The 27,950-nt window shown below is 40.2% G+C and overlaps 2 protein-coding genes across 2 annotated transcripts in view; one reads left to right on the top strand and one right to left on the bottom strand.

Moving 5' to 3' along the window:
- FAM169BP (Protein FAM169B) overlaps nucleotides 1-12,597 on the bottom strand; it is a 40,628-nt gene extending 28,031 nt beyond the window's left edge. The window contains exon 1 of the mRNA XM_054169115.1: nucleotides 12,493-12,597. Coding sequence (XP_054025090.1) covers nucleotides 12,493-12,526 — 34 coding nt within the window. The 5' untranslated portion in view covers nucleotides 12,527-12,597. The remainder of the gene's footprint in view (nucleotides 1-12,492) is intronic.
- Nucleotides 12,598-17,415: 4,818 nt separating this feature from the next.
- PGPEP1L (pyroglutamyl-peptidase I like) lies at nucleotides 17,416-27,950 on the top strand. The gene is made up of 5 exons (XM_009899020.2): nucleotides 17,416-17,562; nucleotides 20,127-20,179; nucleotides 25,934-26,050; nucleotides 26,544-26,773; nucleotides 27,721-27,950. The coding sequence occupies exons 1-5, from the start codon at nucleotides 17,529-17,531 to the stop codon at nucleotides 27,938-27,940; spliced, it is 654 nt and encodes a 217-aa protein (XP_009897322.2). The 5' UTR covers nucleotides 17,416-17,528; the 3' UTR covers nucleotides 27,941-27,950.

Below are 27,950 nucleotides of genomic sequence, written 5' to 3'. Positions count from 1 at the left end.
TACAAAATAGAACCACAACAGCATCAAACCACATTTGTTTCCTTTGAATTCAACCAGCACAGCCTCAAATTTCTCCAGGTGTAAGTTACTTTAAAGCTAGGAAAAAAAATAATAATTCTCCAGAATACAGCCTGAGTCTTATTACTGTCCAAAAATAAAACAGGAAAAGAATTCCAAAGCTTCCACGCTTTCTTGGAAGCTTGCCCCTTTATGGGTCAGTCCATGATCTGTTGTTTATCATTAGTTTTCTCTTTCTCTTTTTTTAGTAACTTCAGTTAGACCCTTTCACAACAATAAAATAATGTCAAAAAATATTTACTTACATAAGAGTTCCCAAAATAGTAACCATCATCTTTTGTGCAACATAACTTCTAATCCATGCGACTCAATGTTAAAGGGTATTCATGCAAGGTATTTGTTAATTGCATGCAAACAAAAATTACATACATCTGATGCCTGTCAGCTAAATGCAAGGTCTAACTTGGTGCTCCTGAGAAACAAACCAGACTGATAGGTGGTTCATCACCAGCCCAAGATAAAGAACATCAGAAGATAGGTAACAGTAATCTGCCAGTCTTCTATCACAGGAAGGAAACAGTTTCAATTTAAGAGGCCTTCAAACAACAATCTACACCTGCAACTCCTGTAAGCCCCAAAGTGAAGACAAAACCTTCCACCATACTGCTAGTTCTGAATCTTCTCATGATTTGCTCTCCCATGGCCCACCTTTAATGTGAAATAACCACACCAATAGTAAGCACAAAGTAAATGACTGCAACAATGAACAGTCTTACAAGGGGCATGGCAAGAACTGTCTGTATTAAGATTCAGAAACTATGAATTACAGAAGTACCATGTTGAAAATGAATCCTTTCAATGTAAAAGTGGGAGCATGGGATTGGCAGTACTAGGTCAGACTATCCGCCCACTGTCCCACCATCCTCCCTCTGGTAGCAATCCAGCAAAAAGGTAAGAAACTGATTATTCACCACCACCCAGCACCGTTTTAAATGCTTTAAACACTATTTTCCTGCCCTTTGCAAGCAATCAGCTTACATCTTGAAGCTTGACAGCAAAGCTATGTAAGTCAGAATGCTGAACAGAAGCTATTCTGTAAATGGTTTTCATAGTACGTCTGTATGCGACAAAATGGGAAAGAAACCAGCATTGCTACACTGGCAAGTTGAGTTACATTACAAAACTCCAGCCAGTGCTTAGCCCTGGCTCTTTCCTTCAGCCTTCCCCCACGCTCTAGATAACACTATCAAGCAAAACAGCCATATAAGGTAAAGAAATTAAATATTATTATTAAAAACTTGAGTAATTTTCTGAAGTAAATTTACCAGTAAATTACTTCATTGCCAAAGAGCAGCATGGAAGACTTTAGTTTAGCACAAAGCACAGTATTAGCCATGTTAATAAATACTATTCATGAGATGCTGCTTACAAGGCTACATCCTGCCAAAGCAACTTATTAATCACGATGTTTTGTCCTCACTGAACAGAGCAACTAATACCTTCAAAGTTACACTAACTTTCTGGTACATCATATGCTTGTACTCTAAGCTAACAGTGACTGTTTGAGGGATAAAATAATGTCACAGATTAAATAATGATGCATTAGGGAGAACTACTGAGCAATTTCATTAATGCAGCTTTCCCTGGAAGTACTTTTTTCCTATTAAAAAAAAATAAACAAGCTTTTAGACTTTCATTGAACTTGCCTAAATCTAAATATTTTTCATGAAGAAAATAAATCTGTCTTGGTTTCTGTATATAAGGGAACAGGGGAAGAGAGTGAGCAAGACAGAGGTTGCGTTATAGACAATACAGAGAACTCGTCTGACTTTAGGTATCTTGGAGTGTCCTTGAGAAGCCAGCTGTGCTGAAGCTGGTGTTTGTGAACATCCTCCCCAAACCTGCACATGCATGCACATACCACTAATGCTGCTCAACTGCCATAGGCAGGAGAAAAGTCACTAGTTTGATTTGGTTTTATGGTTTCTTTTTAGTTAACTAATGTGTTTCTCAGTTTTTCCCAGTATGAAGAAATTGTATTCGCCCTCCCATCCCTTTTGTGCTCTTTTTGTTTATATGGAAAATCAAAACAAAAAAAACAAAAAAAATCAGCAAAATCTAACCATAATTGTTGCTATTAGGCATTTGAATACAAGAATTATTGCTGGCTAACAGGATGTTACAAAGGTTCCAAAATCAAAGGCAAAATAATTTAACTTTGCTTTAAAAGCACAACTCCCTCAGTCACTACTGTGACTGCTTCAGTCTGAGGCTCTTCAGCAGCAGCTTGGGATCCCAAAATTGTGACATTCCAAGGACAGCCTTTTAACCTCATTTGAATGACAGGATTTCTTTCAAACTTGATCTTACCTAGCAGCAACAAACGAGTACATTGTGGCTACCAATCTCCTAAGCACCCAGCAAGCCCTTCTTTCAGACAGGCAATGTGCACAAAGGGTTACCATCTGGGGAGGGAGGGAGTAAAGAAGGGGAGGGTGAATTGGAGCAGGAGGGGCAGTCATAAAAAGGGGGCCTCTTGCTGCAGCGACAGAGAAGGGACCATAAACCATAAGGAAAGTAAATTTAGACCCTGAGGCCTGCTGCGCTAGAGGTATTCCTGCCATCGGTGCTGAAGTGGCTGCCATCTTATTTAGCCAAAGCTGGCAAACAAGGTCAAGACCTCACCTAGGGCAGGTTCTACACTGCACTGACAATGAAGGTTTACAGACAGGTACCAGGCCTTGGCTTTTATAGGGCACTGACACTGAGGGTAGAAGAGGAGGAGTTGAATGCGATTCCACTGAAAAAAAACCTCCTTATCTAGAGATAAATAAATGAGAAATCTGAATGGGCACATTTCCATTTCAAGCACAGAAAACAGATTTTAAAGCAAAAACTAACACTGCTGCTGCTTCTCCTCTCTGTTGTTTCCATGGAGCAGTCTGGGCCACATTCTCAAGCGAGGATGTGTAAGCGCATCTCCTCTCACTCTAGCGATCTGCCATCAGCTTTCACTAGGAATATGATTTTTAAAGTGAAAAGCTACAGCCAAAACCTGCTATAGAAACAAGTAGGCAATGCCCATATCTCATCTTTATGAGATATTAACCTCCAGCAACTGTAGGTACCACAGCCTAAAATATTAGCAACTCTGCCAGTGAGGCATAAATTAAAACTTCAGTCCTGACTCCTGAACGTAGCTTTTTCTAGACTCACTGCTATTCCACCTCTGATCTTCTCCACAAGAGAGATGAATTTTATGATAGTTTCATGAAGCAGACAAATACCCTTCTTGAGAGGTTAAAGCTCACTCATGATCCTAACAGACCAATATGTGGGAATCCAGCCACACAAGGTGAATATGCTTATGCTCTGCGTCAAATAGATAAATAACAAATGCAATCGTAAAATGTTCTACCTTAAACTGGAAATCAATTTTTGCAGATTAAAGACAGACCCTCATCATTACAGATTCAGCAAGAATTTCATTCTAGCAGTTAAAGTAAGCAGGAAATATTTTTCCATGGGCAAAAGAATTTATTCTCAATACAACAGAAAACACATGTTGCACATGCACTTGTATGTGGAATTCCATAAGCGAAACTACAGATTGCTCTAATGCCTGAAGGTGAATGACATGCTTCAACCTAATCAGATATTCTGAAGACTCTTTGTGATGATCCTTCTATATCCTCTGAAACTAAATCTTGTGCCATAATAGAAATAATTTAACTGGAATATAGATAACCACAGACTTATTCATATAATGCTACAGCAGTTTAAATCACCATTATACCCCTCAAGCTCTCTTTCATTAGACCAGTCATTTTAGTAAATAAGTATTAATTTTACTATTTTGCCATTAGCTAACAAATGAGCTACAACTTGGGGCAATCAACTCTGTCTCTTTGTAAATACATTTTAATTTAAGTTTCCATTAGTATGTATTGCCAATATATTTAAGTCCTTTTTGACCATGATTAGGTGTTTGCTTTCATTTTTAAGCCGTTTCTATTCATACATTCATATGTAGCTTATTGTTTCCTTACGCCAACAAAGCTCACGATGCAGTTTTTTTCAGCGCAGACACACCACTGGGTTGATTAAGATGCACTGAGGTATTGCTGGTACTCCCAGGAAAGACTTACTTGTTGAAAAGCCCATTTCAGAGATTTGTAAGACCATTTAGAATGCAGCCAGATTGTAAAGCAAAATACATCAACCTCACCGTAGATGAAGCATGAAAAGTGTTATGCCTGAAGTGAATTAATCATTTATCCTACAACTACTTTTTCATGTTCTACAAACACAGAGGATGATACTACATGCATCCATTAAGAATTGTGTGTTTACAGAAGAGCCATCAGTCACTGCAGAATTTGTATTTGGACTGTGCATCTCTGCACATTTGTACAAAATTTTACAGGTAAAAAATATAAAAACCACTTTAGTCTGATCTCTAGTGGTGCAGAAACAAGACAAAAAAAATAACATTCCTGACTTTCAAGTTTGATTATTTTGTATCCATTTTTGCACTTTCTAATGCTTGTAGTAGCAGTACTGGTTTCATTTTTGACTTTATTTTCAATTTATGTCACAACACAAAAAAAAATATTTTTTTTTAAATAATTTAAAACTTTTCAGGAGGTTTGAAGTGTTTCTGACAGTTTTGTCCAAATAGTTTGTGTTGTGGTTTTTTTAAACCACTTTTTAATATGAGACAAAGGTGCACCAACACCAACTAACAGCGTATCATGTCACTGTTTAGGAGTGAGTGTTCTTGTAATTAAACCAGGCAACCGAGACCAGAACTCATAAGATTTATTCTTAACACAGGTGTGCTTTTGCAGCCCCCAACAAATCACTTCACCTTCTCTCTGGCTTCTTATCAGTTAAGTGTATGTCTTATCTACCACTTCAAAAGGGTGTTTTCCTTATCAGTACTTCTGAAATCACAACATAAAAAGACAAAGAACTCATATAACATAAATTGTTCTCTGTTCTCCTGTGCCTGTCACTGCCACACTACAGCAGCACAACCATGACAGTGTCTGGGATCTAAAAAGAACTTTTTTTGCCTTTCTGAAGCATGTACATATAAAAAAGTGCTTTCCTGATTCTCAGGAGTCAGAGCTCTGTGTCAAACAGCAGTGCTTGACATCAACTCTTCTCCTTTCCTTCTTATGAGCTTGAACATCTCTTATGCATGTGGTTATCATTAGACAATCATATTTGTTTAACCTTTCAGAGGAAGGAAGAGGTCTTTGGCACAGTCCCACAAGTACAGACAGAACCTGACTCTCATATCCTGAATATAATTGAGCAAGTGTATGTCAAAAACCCAAGTTCTAGTGTAAGTGAAAGTTCAGTATCATAACATGTGCTGGCAATGGAACTAGTGGGCAAGCGCCATGGTATGATGTCTGTCCAAAATGGCAAGGCAGCTCTCAACCATATGCTGTACATCACTAATGAAAACAATGCCCTACACACTGTACTGCTTTTCACCATTACTAATAGAGAAATCACTCCTAAAACATCCAAGGACGAAAAAAAACCCAAACATTAGCATTAACAGATTTCTATGTTTCAATTAAAAAATGCCATTTATGTGTTATTCACTCTTCCATCACAATGGCAAGCGCTAATAGCAAGGAGGGTTTCAGTCTGTAAGTAATTTTCTGCTGTGGAATCAATAAATGAAGGCAGAAGGGAAATAAATAACTTAATCTTAAACTTAAGTAAGCAGATTAAGTAGACAAGTTCACCTGTAGCCATACATGTCTCTAAAGCTAACTGCCACTCAACTGCAGGGTATGCTGAATGCAGGATGCTGTCATATTGGCCATCATAGTCCTCGTAGCACATTTTTACTACTGATTACAGAAAAGGGGAGAAAAGAGAAGCTTTAAGTATATACATATATACAGCAGATTGTAGATAAGCAAAGGCAGAGACTAGACAAACCTAACTGAAAAATATCAAACACCTTCAATTTCCACTCAACTTCAGTGAGCTCTGAAGGCCCTCAGAAGCTCATATCACCAGGGTCTATAAAACACATTAATTTACTTACCAAAACTTAATGCAATCTGCAATTTGTGAAATGGGGAACAGACAAAGGAATTAAGCAATTGATATAATTATTTAGCTCTCTTTGAAAAAAATACTCAGATGAAGCAACATTAAGATGTTTTCAAAGCTAGAAAAGCAAGTGTGTATTGAAGGGATCACACAATTGCAAGTACACATTGAAGGGGTATTTGCTCCACTCTAATCTGCAGCTCTCCCATACTGAAAGTTCCAGCAAACAAGCTCCAGCAACATCTATTTTTCCTCAAATGGGTCTTTAGCAGTTATCAAAATAGAGCCACACCCAGCTCATCGCACAGATAAATTAAAATACATCTGTGTAAACAGGCTACCCTCTGTCCTATTACACACAGAATGCACATCTGGACTGGCATGAGTTGCACAAAGTTCTAACCTAATGTAATTGAAAAAAGCTGAGGTATTAGGGCCCAGAAACAGGGCTTATAAATAAAAACTGCAGCATGCTATTAAACCACGGAAGCATGCAAGTATGACATACCAGGAATTCATACTGCTGCACATTTAACTCTCTTCTTCACAGAGCTTAGATGGAAAAAAGAAGGGAAAAAAAAAGCTCACAGAAAAACTCAGGAAAGATGTAGTCCTGAAGAAAAGGGACATTCGGGATTGCAGTTAATTAAGGTTTGCGGCCACATCAGGTTTTCCTCAAGGAAATTCCACGGATTCAGTGGGAATGCTGCTAATACCTCTGAACCTGTGAACATCAGATTTGAGTTCTTACTATGTACTGTTTATCATACAAACAAGAAATGGGCAGAAGTGTTCCTGGAAAACTCTTACTCCAGCTACTGAGGGCAGTGGTATCAATTTTCTTGCATATATAAGGGGAAAAAACCCACAACCTACACAAGCTTTCCAGAAGGATTGTGTCCATATCAGTGACTTTTTCCCAGCAGTTTCACTAGTGCTATGTCTCATTTTATCATATCCATAGCAGCTTTGTCAGAAGAAGTTAATAGTCCAGGCCTGACCTCAAATTAAGGTCTGACACTTGAAATTGAAGCAAAGAAGAAATAAGAATGACACCAAAATACATCACTAGAGTGTTTTCATTATTCAAAGAGGCTGATTTGAAAGGAAAATGACAGAAAAGATTCCGTCACCAGCAGTAGAACATTTATGAGTGACAAGTTCAAATACAGGTAGTAGTAATACAATCTTCTACAAAGATGGAAGACAGAAAGGAGGATGTCTTGGTCAAAAATCATCCTATAACTGAAGGGAAAAGAGGATAACATCTCCCACAGTGATAAACAAGGAATAGTGAAATGGCAGGAAATGACAACTCATTTTGGCAAACAATTGCTTCACTTCTGATCCAAAGCAAAGATCACTTGCATTCTGATATGAAGATGATTTCATGCCACAGGGAGAAATGGGACAGACTGACAGAGCAGTTTCCTGAAACAGCCATATTTTAAGACCAGGGAACATTTAAAATTGTTACTGAAACACCTACTGTCACAATCAGGGCTACTATTGAAATGTCATTTTAAATATGTTTCCCTATTATCACTATTATTCAAAGCAGGTGTGGGAAACTTAAGACCACCCTACACATCTTCATGCCACATCAACTACAGCAGTAGATGTAGCATAGCAAGAGCACCTGGAAATCTTGATGTCAGAAAGGACAATGTTCCCCAAGACAATGCAGTGATGAAAATGTGAGACAACTGCCTAGATTTTCAGGGATACCAGTTTCAGATACCACATCATTTGAGTTGCTAATGCATTCCATCTGCCAAATCTACTGCTCCCACCAGCAGACTGTTTAAGCCTGCCTAAGAAAGCCCAGCAGCCTTTCTCCAAATTACTTGCAAGGAGCAGTTTATACAGCCAGAATAATCTCAGAATAATGCAATTAATTCAAGGGGGGAAAGGAAATAAGAAAAAAAAATCCTATCCCCCAGTAATTTCCACTCTGCTAAATTTATTACATGGCTGCAAATGAATACATCACCTGCCCTAGCTATCACAAGCCTCTTAACCTCTCTCACAACCTGCTTTAATAAACAGCTGCAAGTAGTGGGGAAAATATGTAAACATCTCTCTTGTTTCTCTGTGCCATTGTGTCAGCTATTCTACATGCCTTTGAAGGTGCTCCAAAATCAGCATGGCTCTGCTTTTCCCTTTTTCTCCTTTTGAGAGGAAGAAGAAGCAGAGAAGGAAAGACTGGCTGGTAACAGAGGGCCAACTCTGTGCTTGCTGTGCTCTTGACAGTAAGGCTGAGAGTGTTCAAATTCAGTTTACACAGGCTCTTCTGTAAGAACAAAAGAAACCACTGCTGGTGGTTAAAAATTCAAAAGGTTTTGATTGTAATGGCTTGACAATCAGCCAAAGATATGACTAGGGGGGAAAACACAGCAAGGCAGCTATGACCAGAATGGAAGAAACAAGGAAAAACACATGGCTTGACTTCAGAGCAGAAAATTGACTTAGGCTTTCCATAAACGACAGCATACCTCCAAGCTTGCCTGATCCACCGTCTGCCTGGAATGAGAACATGCAGTCTAAAAGCAGAGCCTATTAAAAGGCATAATGTTTCTAAACAGCATCTGCTACGTACTAATAAGCATTACTTAAAGGACACAGGCCTTAAATTGCTACCAAACGTGCCTTTATCTGGAACTGCTGCAAGGCAATCACTACCAAAATGTCACATGACACCATGGGAATTTGAATAATATAAAATGTTTTTATTTCATTTGGCTTGAAGTCATTACACAGAAAAAATATGGAGGCACTTTCTGAGATTTTGAAACTGTGCAACTTCACAGGAATGAAACACTAGCAAGAATTACATCAGCAAAGCCATTTGCCATCTGTTGTCAGTAATACTATAAAGACCAGCAAACAGCCAGCAGTTCCAAAGGTTACAAACACAACATTTTAAAGCATCTACAGACCTCTCAGTAACTGAGCAGGACAAAGTTTACTTCAGCTATGTGCAACCTGAGAAGACAGAATACAGAATTAACCAGGCTGGAAAAGACCTTCGAGATCATCGAGTCCAACCTATCACCCAACACCACCTAATCAACTAAACCATGGCACTAAGTGCCTCATCCAGTCTCTTTTGAAACACTTCCAGTCATGGTGACTCCACCACCTCCCTGGACAGCACATTCCAATGGCCAATCTCTCTTTCTGTGAAGAATTTCTTCCTAACATCCAGCCTAAACCTCCCCTGGCACAGCTTGAGTCTGTGTCCTCTTGTTCTGTCACAGGTTGCCAGGGTCTGCTAATCACTTCTCAAGGACAACACAGAATAACTGAAAATTGACACAGAAAGCATTTGGGAGTCTCAGTACACAACCATTACACTATGTGGAAAATGCACACCAGCCTGTTCTACATAGGTTCTTACAACATGCCCACAATCACAGTGCCTGCACAGCTCCCACTTGCAAATTTAAACCAGCTAGACTTTCTCTTGTGTTCTTTGTTTTCTCTTACTTTCCCCCAAGGGAAGGAGTGTATTCACTGCAGTGCTATTCTGGAAAGGGACTTCGGTTTGTTTGCTGGGGTTTGGACTGATTTTTTTTTTCTCTTTGAGAAAGGTAGGATTTTGTTTCCTGTTTTCTTTCCCTGTAGACCATAACTACATGTTTATGTTGTGTAACTTGCCTTACCTGTGGCATGGAAAGCACAGAGGCTATAACAGCCCTTATATCTGAGACACATAGTGCTCAGTCTGAGTAAAATTCTACTTGTTCCATACCTGAGACTTCAGTTATACTTGAAGGAGTATCATTGTTGATTAGTCTCATCTTCGAGCTTTGAGTAGCTTTTTTAGACCTGGGGGCCACATTCATGATATGTAGGTGCCTATATGCTACCTGAACACCATAGTTTCACCTTCCAGACTGCTAGTCTCCTGCCTGCAAACTGATTAACATGGATTTAATGGAAGGTAGGAAGATTTCCATCTTCCTAGAGAGACAGATGGAAATTTAAGGCTTCATTAATGCAATTGTTAAACTAGACATACAGGTTTATCATCCAATAACTCTCTATTTCTCAGGCTCCAGAGTCATACAGACCTATATATTGTTACTCACTGAGCGTCCTTCCCAGTCTTGCTGTTACATGGCTAACACATAGAAATTGGACTTCCACGGTGTTCTAAAAATCAAAAGATTTTGTGATGAGGCTGAATTCAAGACAAGAGCCTCAAGTTCTAGGTCAGCAGCTAGACTGCTTCTCAATAGTAAGGTCTGCCTAGGACCTCTAAATGGGCTTAGAAACCTGTCAGTGCGAACAATCTTACCCTGTGAAAAACAGGTACAGGAACAGTCCTGGAGACCTAGCTGTAGCATCTCAATTACAGTGTAACATAAACTGAAAAGCACAACTTGCACAAGAGGAGCCAATGGCTGACTTCATTATGCTCTTACAGCGTACTGTATACTCAACCTACTGGCAATTACTTTAGACACAGGTACATAAAGTTAAACAAGTCAAAACTCAGATGATACCTAAAATTAGTAACAGCTGTCCCAAAGGAGGAAGGGGATGGAATAATTATTCTAAATACCTTATTTGAGAGAAATGAAACAGTCAGAGGGGAAACATAAACATCAGTGGAAGAGCGCAACTGTGTAACATTTGCTTGGACATGAAAAACCAAGTCCCATTCATCTAGAGATATTTTATTTAAAGACATCAACAGAACTGGGTCTTAAAAAAACCGACCAACCAAACAAAAAAAGCCCATAACATTATTACAAACATTTGACTTTCGTAAGTGGCTGACAGAAGGGAGAAAATAGAGCAGTCTGACTATGGTGCATTTAGCCGTGAGCAGCTACAGGAACTAATGAACAACATCATTATTTTACTAAAGGGGATGAAGTAGGTGCTTTAGATACATGGCAGCAACGCAATGAGTTTCAGAAGATAAATTCACTTTCTCTCCATTTACCTGCTAGCGTGACAAATTAAGAAAGAAGAGTATAAAAACAGAGCAGGAGGGAAAGCAACGCAAAAGCTGAGGTGATGCAATGGGCTCTTATCCAAACAAGTGCGTCAAATATAAATCAGGAACGGCACCACACACCAGATTCCTTCGGAAACCCAGGGTGGGGCGTGTGCAGTGGATCCACCTGTCCTAAAATTGGCTTCCTTACCAAGCACTAAGAGCACTGCCATTTGGGAACCAACATAGTGATTGCTCATTTCTAAGTCCACCGTGTACTGAGTAGCTAAGTAGTCTCTGTTGACCTCTGCTAGGCAAAGCAGCTCTTTGCCTACCATCACAAACAATTAACTCCTGCTGAAAGAACATGAGGATTTAGATGCTTTTTCCTGCTGCCACCCTCCTTCCTCGCGGGCAAAAACAAATAAACAAACAAACCAACCAGTGGAAGCCAGGTATTTTGGTATTTTTTGTTTCACAGTCAGCTTGTGGCCAGCAGGTAACATTTTTCACTGAATACATTTGAAGAAAGGGTAAATAGTTTGCAGCATACAAAGCCTTTTGTATCTCACCTCCACACCAAAATAATCCAATTGTTCTTCCGTGATCAAGCAGCAACATGTTTATTGCTCCTTTCGTCCCCGTTAAACCATGCTGCTTTTGTTAAACCACGTTTTTTGCTCAATATGGGTAAACACTTGCTGACGCTGCCTGAGATCTGGCCTTAAAAACGTAGAATTTTTTCTTACGCAACACTCCCTCTGCTCTTCGATAGGTCTCAAGTACTCAGACATTACAGCTCCCAACTCGGGCACCTGTGCCGAGACCTCCAACCACCGACTGGAGACCAGCGTGTCACCGGCACCACGTGTGGAACTAAAGCCGACAGAAATCATCAGGCCAGCTCCTCTCTGCTTCAGAACAGGTTTGGACTAAACTAAAACCTAGACAAGTTCCCTGTATTCTTGAGGAAAGAGCAAAAACCCCTGCAGCAGAGGGTTACTTGGCTTTGTACAGTGTGCTCGTGACCGTCTCCCTCAAGCGGTCCTGTGAAAGCAGGGCCATGAAGAGCCGGGCTTCCTCCGGTCATGACCGCAGGTGACCAAACAAAGTTTTCCCAGAAAGGCCGAGTGTTTCACGGCACTGTGGCCGCTCTCAGAAAGCCTGCCCGCGGGAAGCCCGCCATTTCGCGCCGCGGGCTCCTCACAGGAGGCGCGAGCTGGCGCCGGCGGCGCCCCCAGACAGGACGGCCCGGGCGGGCGGTGCGTCAGCCAGGCACCACCGTCCAGCCTCTGTGGGTGGGCAGCCAGCCCGGCATGAGGGCAGCAACGGGAGGCAGGAGAAGCGAGCGGGACGGCCGCCGTAAGGGGAGAGACGGGGTAGGGGCGAAAGAGACCAGGCCGCGGGGGAGCTCCCTAGCGCTCTTCCTCCCCTCTTACCAGCGGCGGCTCTTCCTCCTCCCTCGGCCTCCATCACTTCCTCTGAGGCGGGCTGCCCCCGCCCCGGAGCGGGTGGCGGTGAGGCCCGGTCCCGCCGCGGGCAGCCGTGGAGGGCGGGCCCATGAGGGGCGGGGAGCAGCTGCCGAGTGGGCTGGGGTTCGGCTGGCAGGAAAAGCGGCCTGCCGGTCGGAAGGCGGGGATGGCGGTCGTGGGCTGTCTGGGGAAACAAAAGGACGGGGGAGGTGACAGTAAACAGTCTGGCGAAGTTTGTGTAGGAGCCAAGGCGGGAGAGGCTTGGGGAAGCTAGCTGCAAACTCCCAGCAGAGCGGCCGCGGGCGGAGGGGGCAGCCCTCGACTCCGCCATCAGGGGCCGGCGGGCGGCAAGTGCCAGCCAGGGACTGCAACTAAACATGTCCAACTCCGAACGCAAGTGCCAGCTTCTTCATTTAAAAGGCACAGAATCACAAACCGTAAAACCAGCTCCAGCTTTTTTAAACTTGGACGGCAGAGGCAGAAGGTTTACGAGGGAAAACAAGTACAAACCCGACCTTTTTATAGCATTCTTCAGCCACATACAATAGTGAGCATTGTCAATGTGAAGGAAGCTTTTAAAAACACCTGGGAGAGAAACCTGCAGTTCGTTATTGCAAATCGTAAAAATAAGGTACAGAGATGAAAACAAACACCCGGGTTTCAAAATTAGCAGAACGTAGGTGTTTGACTCCTGGATCCTTCCTACCCCAAGTGTATGACCCCTCAATTAATATTAAAATAGCGGATACAAGTATCAAGTCAAAGAGGTGAAAAGTTCGTGGAAATAACAGTTACATTTGCAGAGAAAGAAAATTACCTTTGCACTTCGGTCATCCAGGAACACTCGAGCGCTTCACGTTAGTAAGGTACTGCACTGTCAGCACAGAGATCAAATACACCGGAGGGTTGCTCCATCTTTCAAAAGGTTCAAAACACACACTGAAATAGATTTGTATTTTCTTAGATTGGTGGATGTCTCATGATCGCTTGAAGCTTTGTATCTCCCCCCCACTCCATCACCCTCACCCAGAAGTTTATCTGTGCCAGGCCTAGTTTGATGCAGCATTGCTATGTAACATCGTCTGGGTTTTACTGAGAAAATTGTTAAGTTGGGAGAAAGTACATGAGCTAAAGCCATGAAAGACAAGAAGCTAAAGTGACAAAGTGCTGTTGTTGGGATAATAGTAGTTAGATGGTGAAAGAATTAAGACAAAAGGTACAGAAGGAAAGAAAAATAGAAACTGGAAACATAGTTCAGTAATGCCAAGGATCAGCTCATGCTAACAAATGGCACAGACCAACTTTCCCCAGCATATTGGAAACTTCCTGGCCAACTAAGACTCACCAGTTTTCTTATCAGGAGTGGTAAGCATGTTACTGTTTAGCCTAGTAATCTGTTATTCCTAGCTATCTATTTTGTATATTAGGTGATATATAATTGCTTACATTGTGTGACTCTGGCTTGCGGAGCCTGTTTGTGCAGGGTAAATTACACCTGAACAAAAGCAACCCATTGATCCTGAGTTGCATGCTCTCCTGTTTGCATGCTTTCTACCTGTTTTAATTGTAAACAGTTGGAAATAAAGTATCAAAAATCTGTCCCCACACAGCAGTGTATTGCTAATACTGCAAGACAACCAGAGCTGAAATTATAACAGCCACCCATCAGCTTGGCTACGTTTAAGTTATATACAATTTCAATTTCGCCCCCATTATTACTAAGCATTGTTATACAATGATGGTATAAATTGCAGAAGAACTAATATAAATAAGGCAACATAAAATACAGAATACTTTCTGACCCCCCCCCAAAATGGTAAGCTAAACTGCTGTAACATTTTCCCATTTACCATTTCAATGGAGTTTGTTACAGAAGAGGCATTGGTCCAGAGGGAACAGTGAACTTTACACTGAAATGTTTGTCTCCTCTCTTTCTGTGACATTGCATTCCATCTACCTAAAGACTAGCTTTGGTCTTTCCTGAAGATCATTTATTTTTATTAGAATGGAAAAGAAATACAGTCTTAGATCCTGAATTTTCTACTTAAAATCCCATTACAGTTAAATGTTAAATAGCATAACAGCTTGATTTCTCCCTCCTCTCATTAAATGTTGAACAGCTGAGATAAAAATTGGAATATATTAAACACTTTCACTTAACAGTTTAAAACATTGGTCAGTGCCTGCCAATAACAAGAAATAAAAAATCTATGTGTAAGTAATAATAAAGGAGATAAAAATTAAAGAGCCATTTCTAAATGAAGGCCATATTCTGTTCTTGTTACTGTCAGTACTAAGAAGCTATTCAAGCAGTGTTCTGGCAGTTCTGCAATGTGGTCAGAATGCATTTGCAGAAAATCTATTTTTCTCTTGCTCAGCAGTTCAGACGATTTTAAAATGTATCAGAGAACTGTACAGAAAAATATTCAAGGTGAAAACCAGGACTTCCATAGCTGAGTTGTTACCATTTCTTCTTTACCTCAAGATGACCGCCCTGCCAATCACAAGTCGCAAAACAACTGGTGTTTAACTGAGTCAGCTGTGTCTGTGACTTGCCTTCAACTGTCCAGGGCTGGGTTTCTTAATTATGGATGGGGAGATTAGTTTACACAGACCTCAAATATTCAGTGACTTGAGTATCTATTGTTATGGGCACACATGCACATGAGAGTGCTAATACTAAAGCCACAACCATAACGTCACAAAAATGTCAGAATTAATTTTGACTTCAGCTAAAGAATTGTTAGAGGAAGTAAAAGGTTTCAGAATTTAGGCCTAGCTGGAAGTTTATTTTTTTTTTTTCTTTCTTGAACTGCCATGTCCTTTATTGCCATATCCTTCATTGCCATATCCTTTTTGCTTGTTGCAAAAATGTAACACACCTGCAATGTGTGTGTTATTCCTCCAAGTTGAATACCATACACATAAAACTTGGGAACGGAAATAATCAGTTAAATCAGTGGAAAAATAATAATTTCAATGCACTCTGTCAAATTTCTGGTTTACTCAAACCACCTGCACTTGCACAAGCATATAACAATTCTGGGAAAGTCTTGGAATCTTTACTGTCGCATCAGCAAACCTCTGCTTATGGAATAGGGCTAAACTGCTGAAGACAATACTTAATCAGTCATTAAAAAGCGTTTTGGGATGTTTCCCATACCTCCCATTTCTATCAGCTCCTTCTTAAAAGATTACTGAAACAATCTTCTTTTATCTGTATTTTTCTGCTCTTTTGCCAGTTGTGGAAACTTTCAAAACTAGTGCTACAGTCCAAATATTTGTTTCAGATGGCATGGATCTAGCACTTAGATCTACAATATGCATGAATATCTAATAAAATACCTAGTATTTTATTCAAGCAATATGCTTCATATAGTTGTCTGTGAAGCAGCTATAATGTCCCAAACAAACGCCATCATTTCTCATGTAAGAAATTAAGCAAATATAGATCTTAAATCTTGCTTTATTCTTTGCATATGTTGTTCATTAGAGCACCTTGTTCAACAGAGTCCAAACTGTAAACAACTATGAGAAGGCTGGTATGTCGTTGTCCAGTATCATAGGAGTTTTACTAATGGGTCACACAGAAAAATGAATAACTACAAAATCTTAACCTGGCACAGAATTTTAGATGTAATTCACTGACATCAGTGGCAGAATTTGCCCTATTGAAGGCTGCAGAGGGTTCTGCGCTTTATTATCTGCTCCTTCAGGAGCTAGCAAAACTTAGTTGTATTAGTCAGGAGAAGAAATGGATAGTGGAGTCAGGGTCTTTTCATTAAACAAACAAACAAACAAAAACCCCAACCACAAATTTCTTTGTGTTTTAGCACAGGAGGATTTAAATGACAGACACAGACCGTTGCTCCCAACCTCATTCAGCCACCACCTGATCCAAGAGATTTCTTCAGAATTGTTTGTTTTTTATCCCCTTAAGGTCTCACAATCACCAGGTCTCTTGAGATTATATAGTGGCTTTCTATTCTTAGCATATTTCTCCCTTCCCTCCCTCACACACACACACATACACTTCCTACTCAAAACAAGACCCAGAAAAACCCTCTGCCCACATAGTTATAATTCTCAGGAGAACTTTCATATGCTTTTGTTTTGGGCGGTGACAATGTGCATATGTTTTGATTTCAGGGCCCCCCTGCTGGTTCTCATGCTTCAGTTTAATGAAGACAGACCAGCTATTGAACTCACCAGTTTCAGCAAGCTATAACCCAGTGTCTAGAGTCCCTTTGACCTTGCAAGTTGGAGTGAATTTTTTTTTAACATGCTGCTTATTCAAGGATATCACTGTGTAAATGTTTTGGTTTAGCAAATACACACATTTTCCTGCTGGTGTTTGGTTTTAAAGTGGAAGGTGCTTGGATACTTTTACAAAGAACTTAAGATAAAGATTAGTACATCAGGTAACTGCTATGAAGAGGCAGTTACCCCTGAGTAAACAGTTAGCCCAGAACAAAATTACCACTGAGTTTTTTAAGTCACTGAGGAAAAAGTCCAAGAACAGTGGAAATGGACAGATCTGGTTTTGTAGCTAAGTCATTCCTCATGATTAAAGTGAATTGCACTGTGCTAAAAATAGAACATCCACAGAGATAGGGAAAAACATATTCAGTTAATTTTCTGTTTACTTCTACATAAACAGGTTTATGATGCAAAATATTGCTAGATATTTTGCAAGAAGTTTCTTTAAGCTTTACCTGTTCTTCCTAAATACTATTACATGCCTGAAGAAAGGGTAAAAAGTTTGGGCAGTTCCAGACAGGCAGCCAGTCAGTCAGCCTTCTATCTTTGATACAGAGACATAACAATTTCTGCTCTGAAAGTTAAATGAATCACAAATCATCTCTGTCATGTGAATCCAGGCACATCACATTTTGAAGAAAAAAAGGTGCCCCCAGTGAAGAAGCCTGCTACAGATACAAGAATTGCAATACTGGTTGGGACTGAAAGATAGCAAGATTTCACCTTCTGGAACATAGATTTTTATGGATTCAAATTCCAGCACTGTGGTTGTGACTGGTAAGATTTTCATTTTATTCTTCTTTTAGCTAGAAATGGTATGCACACATGCTCATAAAGAGTTCTCTGGAGGGAAAACCAGTAGCAAATGGTCATACTAACAATTCCAAATGGAAAATAACTTGCTGCTGTGCCTTCTTAAGAAAAATCAGATGAATGTCAGAGGAAACAGACTGCTGTCTGCCCTCTTTACTGCCATTCAGTTTGGTTTGTTGTTCATTCTCTCCATGTTTTAATCTGTGTTGACATTCTCTCTGATCCAAACCACATAGCTCAAGGCAGTGCAGGCTAGTATTAGATAAAGCTTACCCAAAAGGAGCTCTGAAGCAAGAAAACCAGGTTGCATCACAATGTCACAGTCAGTGTCCAAAATTAGAGCAACACATGACAAGTCTCAGGGTCTCAGTTTCATGGCAAGGTAAGGCAGGTTTAAACAGGAGATGCTGCCTCATCTAGAGGCATGCTCACCTAGACCATTCAATTTAAACATACCAAAGGAGCATGCCTGAACATGCAGTACAAGGGACCAAATTTGGAGTTTCTCTTGCTGGCTAAATCTACTGCTGAATACAGCGTCAGAACCACCAGCTAGAAACTCCTGAGCTTTAGAAGGTTAAATCTCTTAAGGAATACTACTACTTGTGATTGCTCTTGTTGCCACTGGCTCATCTGAAGGCAATCATTACACATATTTTGACATGCAAGTTGTTGGATAATTTTCCACTGCAGGTCATCTGAGGACAGAAGAAAGAGGGTGAAGCTACTTCAAAGCGATTTGCATCTTGCTGTTTTCAATTAAACACTGTTTTGTTTTCTTTTAATAGCTGTGAGATGGACAGAACTAGTTGGGCTGAATAGGAGTGCAGAACAGAGCAAGAGGTTTTGCTAACCTAACAAAGGGCTGACAATCTGTTTCTTTCCTATGATATTTATGGCACATACCCTTGATGGGCAACATTTCTTAGCACCCTATTTTTCCTCTCCTTAGATAGCCATTTAGGTGCAGAAATCTACTTGTCCCGACAGTTTTAGGCTGCTGTGTCCCATTAAAGATATAGGTGCATCTTTACAACATTACAGATTATCACAGCATGCCTCTGTCACATTTTCACCTGCTCATAATATAAAGCCACTGGCAGTGGGCCCATTTTATTATGTAGTGCTTAATGATATTCAGCCAGTTAGCTCTGCAAGTTGCTGCAGGTATTTCAATACTGTAAATCTCTTTTACATTTAGTCATTTATTTTCACAGAACAATTTCTTCCTGAGGTAGTGTCTTATGGGCACCACTGAGGTGCATTTATTTCACTGTGAGCTACTGCATAACTTCATTATAATTCTACAGTTCTGCACACACAGGTAAACAAACATACACAGCAACTCCAGTTTCAAAATGGAGTAGGTGTCACCCTGGTTTTGTTCTGAAAGCAGAGTGGGACTAGTGAGGTTTTATATTCCCTGTTAATGTAGCTAAGTACTGTTTCCCATGTTCTCTCCCCATAATACAAACTTAAACCTGGGGAAAACATTGTCAAAAATATTAGCACCACCAGGGTTTTCATGAGATTAAAAAGATTAAACAGTTATGAAGTGTTAACACATTAAGAAATGCTTAAAGTCTAGCATTAATTACCTGTCATAAATCTGCATTTAGGTTTAATTGTCCCCACATACAAGTGCTTTTCACTGTGCAAACTAGCAATTGTATGCTGTTAAGTGTTATATTATCCATTTAAGTTTTTTTAAAATATTTAAAAGGTAGAGCATTAAAACCATTTCACAAACTTGTTTTCCTGCCACCCAGTATCTAAGACGTGGCAACAGTCTGGATTGAGAACAGTATTTGAGATCAATAAAGATAGTGGGAGCTTTCCATGAAACGTTTTCATGACAAAATGCCCACCTGGCTCAGAATGAGAGTGTTTCCTTTTTGTTTAAAAAGGGTCTTTGACCAAAAACCAGATGCATAAAATGAAATTTAGTACTTTGGATTCAGTGAGCCCTTTCCCTTTCCTCCTTCACTTTTTCCTGTGGGGAAAAAGTGAAGGAAGAGATTTAGCCCAGCACCACAAAAAGCACATCTTCCCTGACAGACAACTTAAGCTTCCATTATTTGAGAATTAAAAGAAATAAAATAAGTACAGGTGATAGAAAATTCTACTCTTTCAAACATTTTCAATAAATATGCATCTTTTCATGATCTTTAACAGAAAGAATGGTACCTTGACTGCAACCTGGGAGTATTTACCACCAGAGCTTTTAGTCATGGTATTTCTATGGATGATGATTCTTGCCCAAAATCATTATTTACATGATCTGTCCTCTTGGCTCCAGTACATTTACCAGCTTCCATTAAAGTTATCTTGTAAGTAAGTCGTAGCATGAATCAAGATTGCAGGATTAGTTCTTATGTCAGTGCATGTACAAAATGAAAATACTTTTCCCTTAAGTGTGATAAAGGCTAAATCCTTATCTTAAAAATATCAACCTCCATAACCAAAAATATGAAGATAAAGAATAAATACGTCTGTGCATACCTGTCTGCACCTTTCTTTCTTTTCAGGTTTTGGCCCCTTTAGACAATATCTGGTTAATTCCAGCTGGGAAGCAGTGAAGGTAAGAATGAAAAAAGGGTTAGAGGTGTTTTATTTTGTGGAGATACTGGTACAAACTGTTTTCAGGCTTTCCACTGTGATATTTAAGCCCTTTAAAAAGTATTATTCTTGATTTTAAAAAGGGTATTTTTCACCTATGGTGCCTTCTCTGCAACTAGTGCATATGGTACAGGTTATCTCTGTCTTCAGTAAACAGACCATCTCATGCCACAACTCATTTTGTCATGTCTGTATGAGGTGTAGCTTACTGAGCTCTTATAGCCTTGAAAATTCCTGATTATTTCCTAAATAGGTGTGTTAGAACAAGTTTAGCTGGGTGATACAAAGACATGGTTTGTATACCTGGCTTTCAGCAGGAACTTTTCTGCTAAGGTGGTTCTTTTAAGTTAGTTTGTGTGAACTCACATTTCTTGGAACACACCAAAAATATCCACAGGTTATTTTTTGGGAACAGAATTACTATTTTTTTAAATATAATCTAAATTTTAATAATAACATAACTTCTGTCTTTAAATATATCTTACAAAATAAACACTCCCACAACTGTATGCAAAAGAATGTCTGCTACAATTAAATCATTTACTAGTTTGGTGCTTCAGGACTCTCAGTGTAAAGGGTGAAATGTTACTATATACACAGTCAAACAGTAGGAATGGCTGCAGAGATTTGCTTAGTCTGTGTACAAGTTGCATGCAAGGTTCATTCTTCCTCTCTAGCACAACAGCCCTTCTTGAGTTCAGTTACTCTTACAACATATTTGTGAACAGAGTTATTTTGAGAGGGTCTTCCACACAAGTTCTTAGCAAGTCCAAGTTACAAAGAAGGTTTACACAATGAAACTGGAAACTAGTTTGGGACCATTCAAGATAGTAAAACTGAATAGAAAAACTGGTCCAATATCTACTAGGAATGACAGAAAATAATGGTAAAAGTGGAAAGCATAACATGTAAAAACTCAGGTTGCTATGTTATATTATGGAGATAAAAAATAAGCCCACAAATATTTTAATTCTTCTGGACACTGAAATTAGAAAGGTGGTTGTAAGAAGGCATTCATAGTGAAAGGAAGATGATGACTTCATGACTACAACCCTATGACAAGTTTTGGTGAGAGGTACTGAAGATCTGTGCTGAAAATGAAGCACAGTCAGGCCAAGACTGGGCTTTGAAAAAATGTACCAGCTCCTTGTTTTTCAAAGCTATAGCAACGCCACCAACCCCTGCATACCATCTATTCTAGCACAGTTAACAAGCCGAGGAACAGAGAGTGCAGCTTGGTGCTCAGTAGAATAAATGTATTACCCGCTCCAAGTCATGAGGGATGTTAGCCCTGCAGGCTAATGAGGACCAAAAATACTTCTGTGATACCTTCACATGAGACTCATAAATTACCTTAACTCCAACCTGACATGTACCCTAAACCACAAATATTTGTCTGTTCACAATGTTCTTGCTCATTATTTCCTGATTCCTATTGGTTCTATTTTTGGGTGCAAGATCATCTTCTGGCTGAAAATAAAACATGGTTTTTATCTGCAAGCAAAACAGCCTAAAGTGAGAAGACACCGATAAGATGAGTTTGCTGTGAAACACCATGTGCTGGCTACACTGGGAAGTTATATAACAAGGGATACAGCATTCCATAATGAAACAGATGTCAGTCCTTCCTTGTAAAGAACAAACCCATCTTCCCCTGATGTGGTATTAATTTGTAATCACGCTGGGGATGCTGCTTTGGTTTCCTGTTCTCTGGTGAAGGTGGTTAATCCAGGCAATCCAGAGAAATTTGCTGTAAATCTGGAAGTACTTTGGATTTTGATAGGCTTCTCCACACTAAATAGCAGTCTCGTGATACTGTTCCATTGGCCTTGTTCACCAGAGTAGCCCTATGGTCTTCTGCAAGCTCATGCACATATATAAAAGATAGCAAAATTTAGTATTTACATCTGGAAGTAATCTTGGCTTGGCGCTCCTGCATGGATCACTGAAGTGACACAAAGGCCTCCTGCTGAGTCTCTTTTCTGAGAGCCAAGCAAAAGTATGCTCAAACTCATCCTCAGGAAAGTTCTGAGCAGCCAGAGCTGTTCAAACATGCTTGTGCAGGTTTAATGCCTTTCTAGCATTATTCAGAGCCATCCTAATTACTGCCTCAAAATGAACCAGGTTCTTAGCCAAAGCCTGGATGCAAAAGTACCCTCAGTGATGTTTTAACACTGATACATGTTCACATCCCAGAAGGGTCTGAACACATCAAAAATCCCATAAAAAGACAAACAGGAGTTCCACGGTCCTGATTCTCAAAGCATAGCCTCACTCTTCATGCTTTTTTGAAGTTAATTCTTTGCCAAAGAGCAGTGCCTTCATTCTGTGAGCAGTACTTGTTCTTACACACAACTGCTTCCTTACAATCCCTCTTACCAGCTCCTCTGCAAGATGCTGCCACGCTCTGCTGTGCCAATGGGATCAGCTGTTTTCCTGTACCTCTCCTCTTGCCATAGGGAGGATCAGAGATTGATCCAGTGAGCACACAACCCATTCCAGTACTTGCATCCCTTCTATGCCTTCATTGAGCACTCAGAAAAATGGATGTGTGATATTATTTCTCTTTCAAATTAACTATTCACTACCATTTTTTTGGTGAATAAGCCCATTGTCATTTTCTGAAATCTCCAGGAATTGGCTGTTAAACATTAATAAAACTTTTCAAATCTCTATTTTTGCTGGTTCATAGAGAGCTTTTGGTCTGGATTCTTGGATTTCTTATTGATACTATGCAGCAGTGCATGGCCCTGTGTTGTCTGATTTGTAATATGAAAAAATAATTTCCCAAGAATGTGAGCAGCACCCTGCTGTTTGGACAAGTTCTCATCACAGCACAGGAGGACTCACGCACAAGGCATTCATCAGCAATTACATCCATGAAGTTCTCATTCCTCAGCAAGTACAGCTTGAGTGTTCAGGGAAAAGGACAGTCAAATGGATCTGAAAGTACAGGTGAACCTGTCAATTCAGGGTCATTGAGAAAAGCTTCAAAGCTTTTATAGACACTGTCACATGGCCCAACATGCTTGTCTAGCACTAGAAAGACAGCTTCTCTTTTAGAAACCTGTCTCACTAAGTTTTTCATGGTTCTCATAACTCCATTCACCTGAAACATCCTCCTAAAATACACACAAAAGCTCCACCAGCAGCACTTTTAACTCTGGAAGTGCAGGACATTCTCTCTAAAGGAAAACACCACCAAGTATTTACCTTGTGTTTGCTGACAGGTCACACTCAGTTTCCATGATGTGTTAATTCTTCAGCATCACATGGGACCCTCCGAATCCCAGATCCCCTGAATCATTTATTCCATATTACAGATTGATGGTCCCACCCAATAACTCTTGATCTGACCCTGTTTCTGTGTCTTCTCCAGAAACCCCTGTCTGGTGCTTGGCAGCTTAATAACTTATCAAGGCAGTCTACCACCAGGGTCAAAGTCCCCAGTTAATGGGGGGCATATGTCAGTTGAGTGACAACATTCATAGTAATTAAACTGTTAGTGAAAAGAACTGTTAGTGAAAAGAAAGTGAAAGGTCACTTTCCAACTGCTCTTGGGAACTAGGTTTTTTTATCAGGAGATGAGGATCAGATCTCTGGGTGGAGTTTTTCATCCTGCCACTGACCATTCAAGTCTGTGGAAATTTGTCATTCAATCTCTCTGTCTCTCTCCCTCTCTGCTTTAGTTTCATCATCTGTGAAAGTAAAAAGATGGTGCTATTTACTGCCTTAATTTCTGTTCCAGAACTTTCTTACATCCCTAAAGCTTAAAGAGATTTCTGCAGGATTAAAAATAAAACACACAAAAATACCCAGCAAATAACCAAACAAGAAAACCCCTCCAGTTCCCAAAGGCTGTCATCCTCCTCTAACCATCTTCAGTCTCTCACCTTAAATGCAAAAATGGTTTTGGTTAACACTGAGGCAAGGAACAACCTTTGTTTTTATGTCATTTTTCCATGGTTGCACAACATCTGGTCCAGTGGGATATGAACCCATGGTTAGGATTCTTAAACAACAAAGCAACACATATTATTGATAACATGCTGAAATCACTTAGGACATAATGAACTAGCTTCCTTTGACACACGTTCTCAGCCCTTTACTACTGGCCAGATTCTGGTTTTGTCCTGCACAAAAATACTCCATGGCAGATAGTGACAACAGAACTGTCACTCCAGAGAACACAAGAGAACAGCCTAACGACTTACTTAGGGTATCCACATTCTGTACCAAAGTTCTGGGCAGTCGAGCCCTCTAATCCTTATAGTTCAAAAGGAAGAATCTCATTAAATGTTAAAGATGCTTTAGAAAAGAAAATGCTAATTGTGAGCCAGCTGGGCTTTTCTCTTTTGGAAGCCAAGACACAGCCCAGCATTCTTTCACAAGATGATGCAATGGTCTCTCAAAGACTGTCAGTGCCCAGAGGAAAAAAGGCTGGAACTGTTCTCTAAATGTGTTTACTTCCCTGCAGGCATCGTTTCCTTGCTTGTGTCAAATAGTTTATCGAGCACGGCTAATCAATGTTTCCGCTGACAAGAAAATGGGAACAGTTTATATAGGAAGCCAATGCTGAAGGGCAAATTTCCCAGTTAGCATGGCACAGAACTGTGAGCCTCATCTGCACAAGTATCCTCAGTGAGAAAGGAGAACTTGAGAAGACAATGACCTTTAACAAAAAAAATTACAGGTTTCTTGGGCTAATCAGATACCTTCTGCTGCTGCTTCCCTTGGAAACTTCATCTATACCCTATTCTAGTAGTGGTCTACTCAAATGCAACAGGCATTTTCAACCATTACTGTATTTTCTATGAACAGCTTTCTACCTCTTCTGCATCTTGCCATTGCAACTGCCCACCTTCCACTTACGAGGCTTATGTCTTGTTTCTTAGTGCTGTTCCACTGACAAAATAATTTTGAATCCTTTCCACATGACATTTATTCTCCAGACCATCTTCCAACCATCTGGCCAATATGCTGCTTTGAAGGGTGTCTTTGTTTCTTTCACCTCAATTCTGGGCATCCTTTTTGTTTCCTTTGGGAAAAGGTCCCATGTGGAAATTCAACTCTACATAAATGACACAGAAGCAACTTCCCAGTAAGTGACATTTCCTTTTACTAGAAAAGCATATTATAGACCAAGAAGAAAAAATAACAACACGAAAAGAAATTAAATGCATTTAAAGAGAGACATTCCTCATGTTGACAGTCACCTCTTGCAGAGCTCACATGAACCAGTTCAAGACAGCAGATCATGTCACTAGAGTGGACAGCTAATGCAAATTCTCCTTCATTTGTTCCTCTTCATTGTGCAGGTTTATCTCCTAGATCATTCAGAGGAATAGTACTTACCTCCAGCAAAGTCTGCTTAAATGCATTCAAGCATGGACTTGTTCTGAGATGCTGTATTTCATGGTTCCCTATGGACCAGTCCCTAAACAACAACCTCTCCTACTCAATGGAGACTGAACATCCCATGGGAAACATGATGGCTCCACATGGATGTGATGTTAGGAAACTGTTTAGCATTTTTTTTGCCTCTTCCAGCTAAAAAGGAGGACGCATCACAAACTGATCATACTGCAGACCAGTGGTGAGGAATCATGGGCTTAGACAGCACTACATGGCTCTTGAAGCTGGAACAGCCCGATTTCTTTGCCACAGTCTTAGAAATCCAATGATCTTACATGGTGGCTTTTTCTTGTAAACACAGGAACTGTCCAAGAGAGGCCTTGGTGAAAACATCAATCTCCATATCATGCAGCTGCCAGTGGTTTACCAGAAAGCAAAAGAGCAAGTCTTCAAGATATGGACAACTCTTCAGCCACTGGTGAGTAATTAGAAAGTTACACAATGTTTCCTTTCATTTCTGAGTATTACTATTCTGAATGGATCTTTCAAACAGATTTCCGTAAGAATATTGCACAATCTGTGCATCAGACAAAGCTAGACAGTGACTATTAGAAGTGTGATAAAGGTTTCAAGCTGCATAGTAGAGCAATTAGCACACTGTTTGAACCCTGTGCCACTTCCCCAGAGTAACTCCACACTGAAAAAGGGAACAAAATAACTTACCAGAAACTGCTAAAAAGGTACTGCAGCTCTGCAGTCCTGAGTTGAGAAGATGCCACAAAACCAAACTACAACACAGTTTGGTTTGCATTTACAATTTCTTACGGAAGTTTTCTTTAGGCATACGCTGCAGCCAGACTCTCTACCTTGAAGCTAGTATTTCACATGCTGCCTGGCACTATTGCATGATGTGTTTTAAAAACAGGTCTCATTTTTAATTTCCTGTTATTCACTCTGGTGGGAAAATACAGCTTACTGTTCATGTTGGGCTGGCTTCATCTGCCAAAGCACTCATCATCCTTGAGCAGTGTGGGAAGAACAAAGGCTACCAAGAGATGGATGTTTGTGGGCTTCACCCAGAAGGTGGCTGTTGCATACTAGATGGCCCAGAACAGATTGAATCTACAATTAATATGAAGACTCTCTGGAAAAACATCTCACTGGAAGGGATTGATATAATCTTCTCCAGAGATGCAGGAAGGTAAACATTGCATATCAGGGTCTCGCAGTAACAGCAGAAGTAATTCAATCAGCTTATTTAACCTTGGAGAATCTTTGCAATGAGTCTCTTTACTCCAGCCAAAATCACTTGGAAGCAAAGTCTTCAGAGGGGCACATGTATGAAACTGGATCAATTTAAATTTTATGTAAAGCAGCCTTCATGAAAAACTCCAGGCAGTAGATATTTTTCCATGGATTTGTGAATTCCAAAAGAAGCAAGTTTCAACACAGCACACCCTGTGATTAACAGCCCCAGTAAACCTGGGCTTTCAAGAGAGTCTGAAAGCAACACTGACTAGTAGCAGATTTTAATCTGTTTTTCCCAGCTGGGAGGGATACAAAATGTAAATACAGACTGAAGAGCAGAGCAATTAGAGGTACCTTTAGAAGGATGTCTGTGTTCTCATTATGTGTTTCAGCAGTACTGAAGCCTTCATTTTAAAGGAAAACAAAGAAAACAGTAAATGATCTTGTTCTTAAGAAAAAAAGAGCGATTCTTGGCCCTTCATTTCAGGATTGTCACCTGTCAGTTCAAAGGTTGGGGGGCAAGAAAAACACCAAACTCTCCATGTGGTGAGATGGTGTGACTGACACCAAAAACTGTCTTACATGGTGGTTGTTCCAGCGGGCTGTGCTTCCTTTCCCATCTCACACAGCTTCCTGCACCCTAGAAAAGAACCCATCTTGTGATTTTTTTATTTAAAGTTCCTTCTGGGTGGGTGGCTGAGAAACCAAACAATCAGCAAAGGAATGTTTGTTTCTGAGACCTGGTTTACTTCAGCATTTTCTTCATTCACTAAGCAAATACGGTTTTAATCATTTCATAAACCAGACCTGGTTTGGCTACTTAGAGAATATTTACATTTAATCAAAGTTGCCTGTTTCTGAATCCAGGTTTCTGCTTTTGTTTTGCTCTGGATATCGCAGGTACATCTGTGATTACACCTACTACACCTCTCTGTACTATGGCAATGGCAGAGCTGCCTTCATCCATGTGCCTCCATTATCCACGGCGGTAACAGCAGACTTTCTAGGAAAAGCATTACAGACAATTATCTTAGAAATGTTAAAGCAGTGTGGGGAACAGCAAAAGATGGATCATGTAGGGAAAAACATGAGGATTTCTTCAAATACAATTACCTCTTAAATGAAGGAAT

The sequence above is a fragment of the Dryobates pubescens genome, chromosome 17, assembly GCF_014839835.1.
Source record: "Dryobates pubescens isolate bDryPub1 chromosome 17, bDryPub1.pri, whole genome shotgun sequence".
Lineage (NCBI taxonomy): Eukaryota > Metazoa > Chordata > Aves > Piciformes > Picidae > Dryobates > Dryobates pubescens.
Note: the sequence above shows the minus strand (reverse complement) of the source record. Positions and strands in the feature narration are given on the sequence as shown.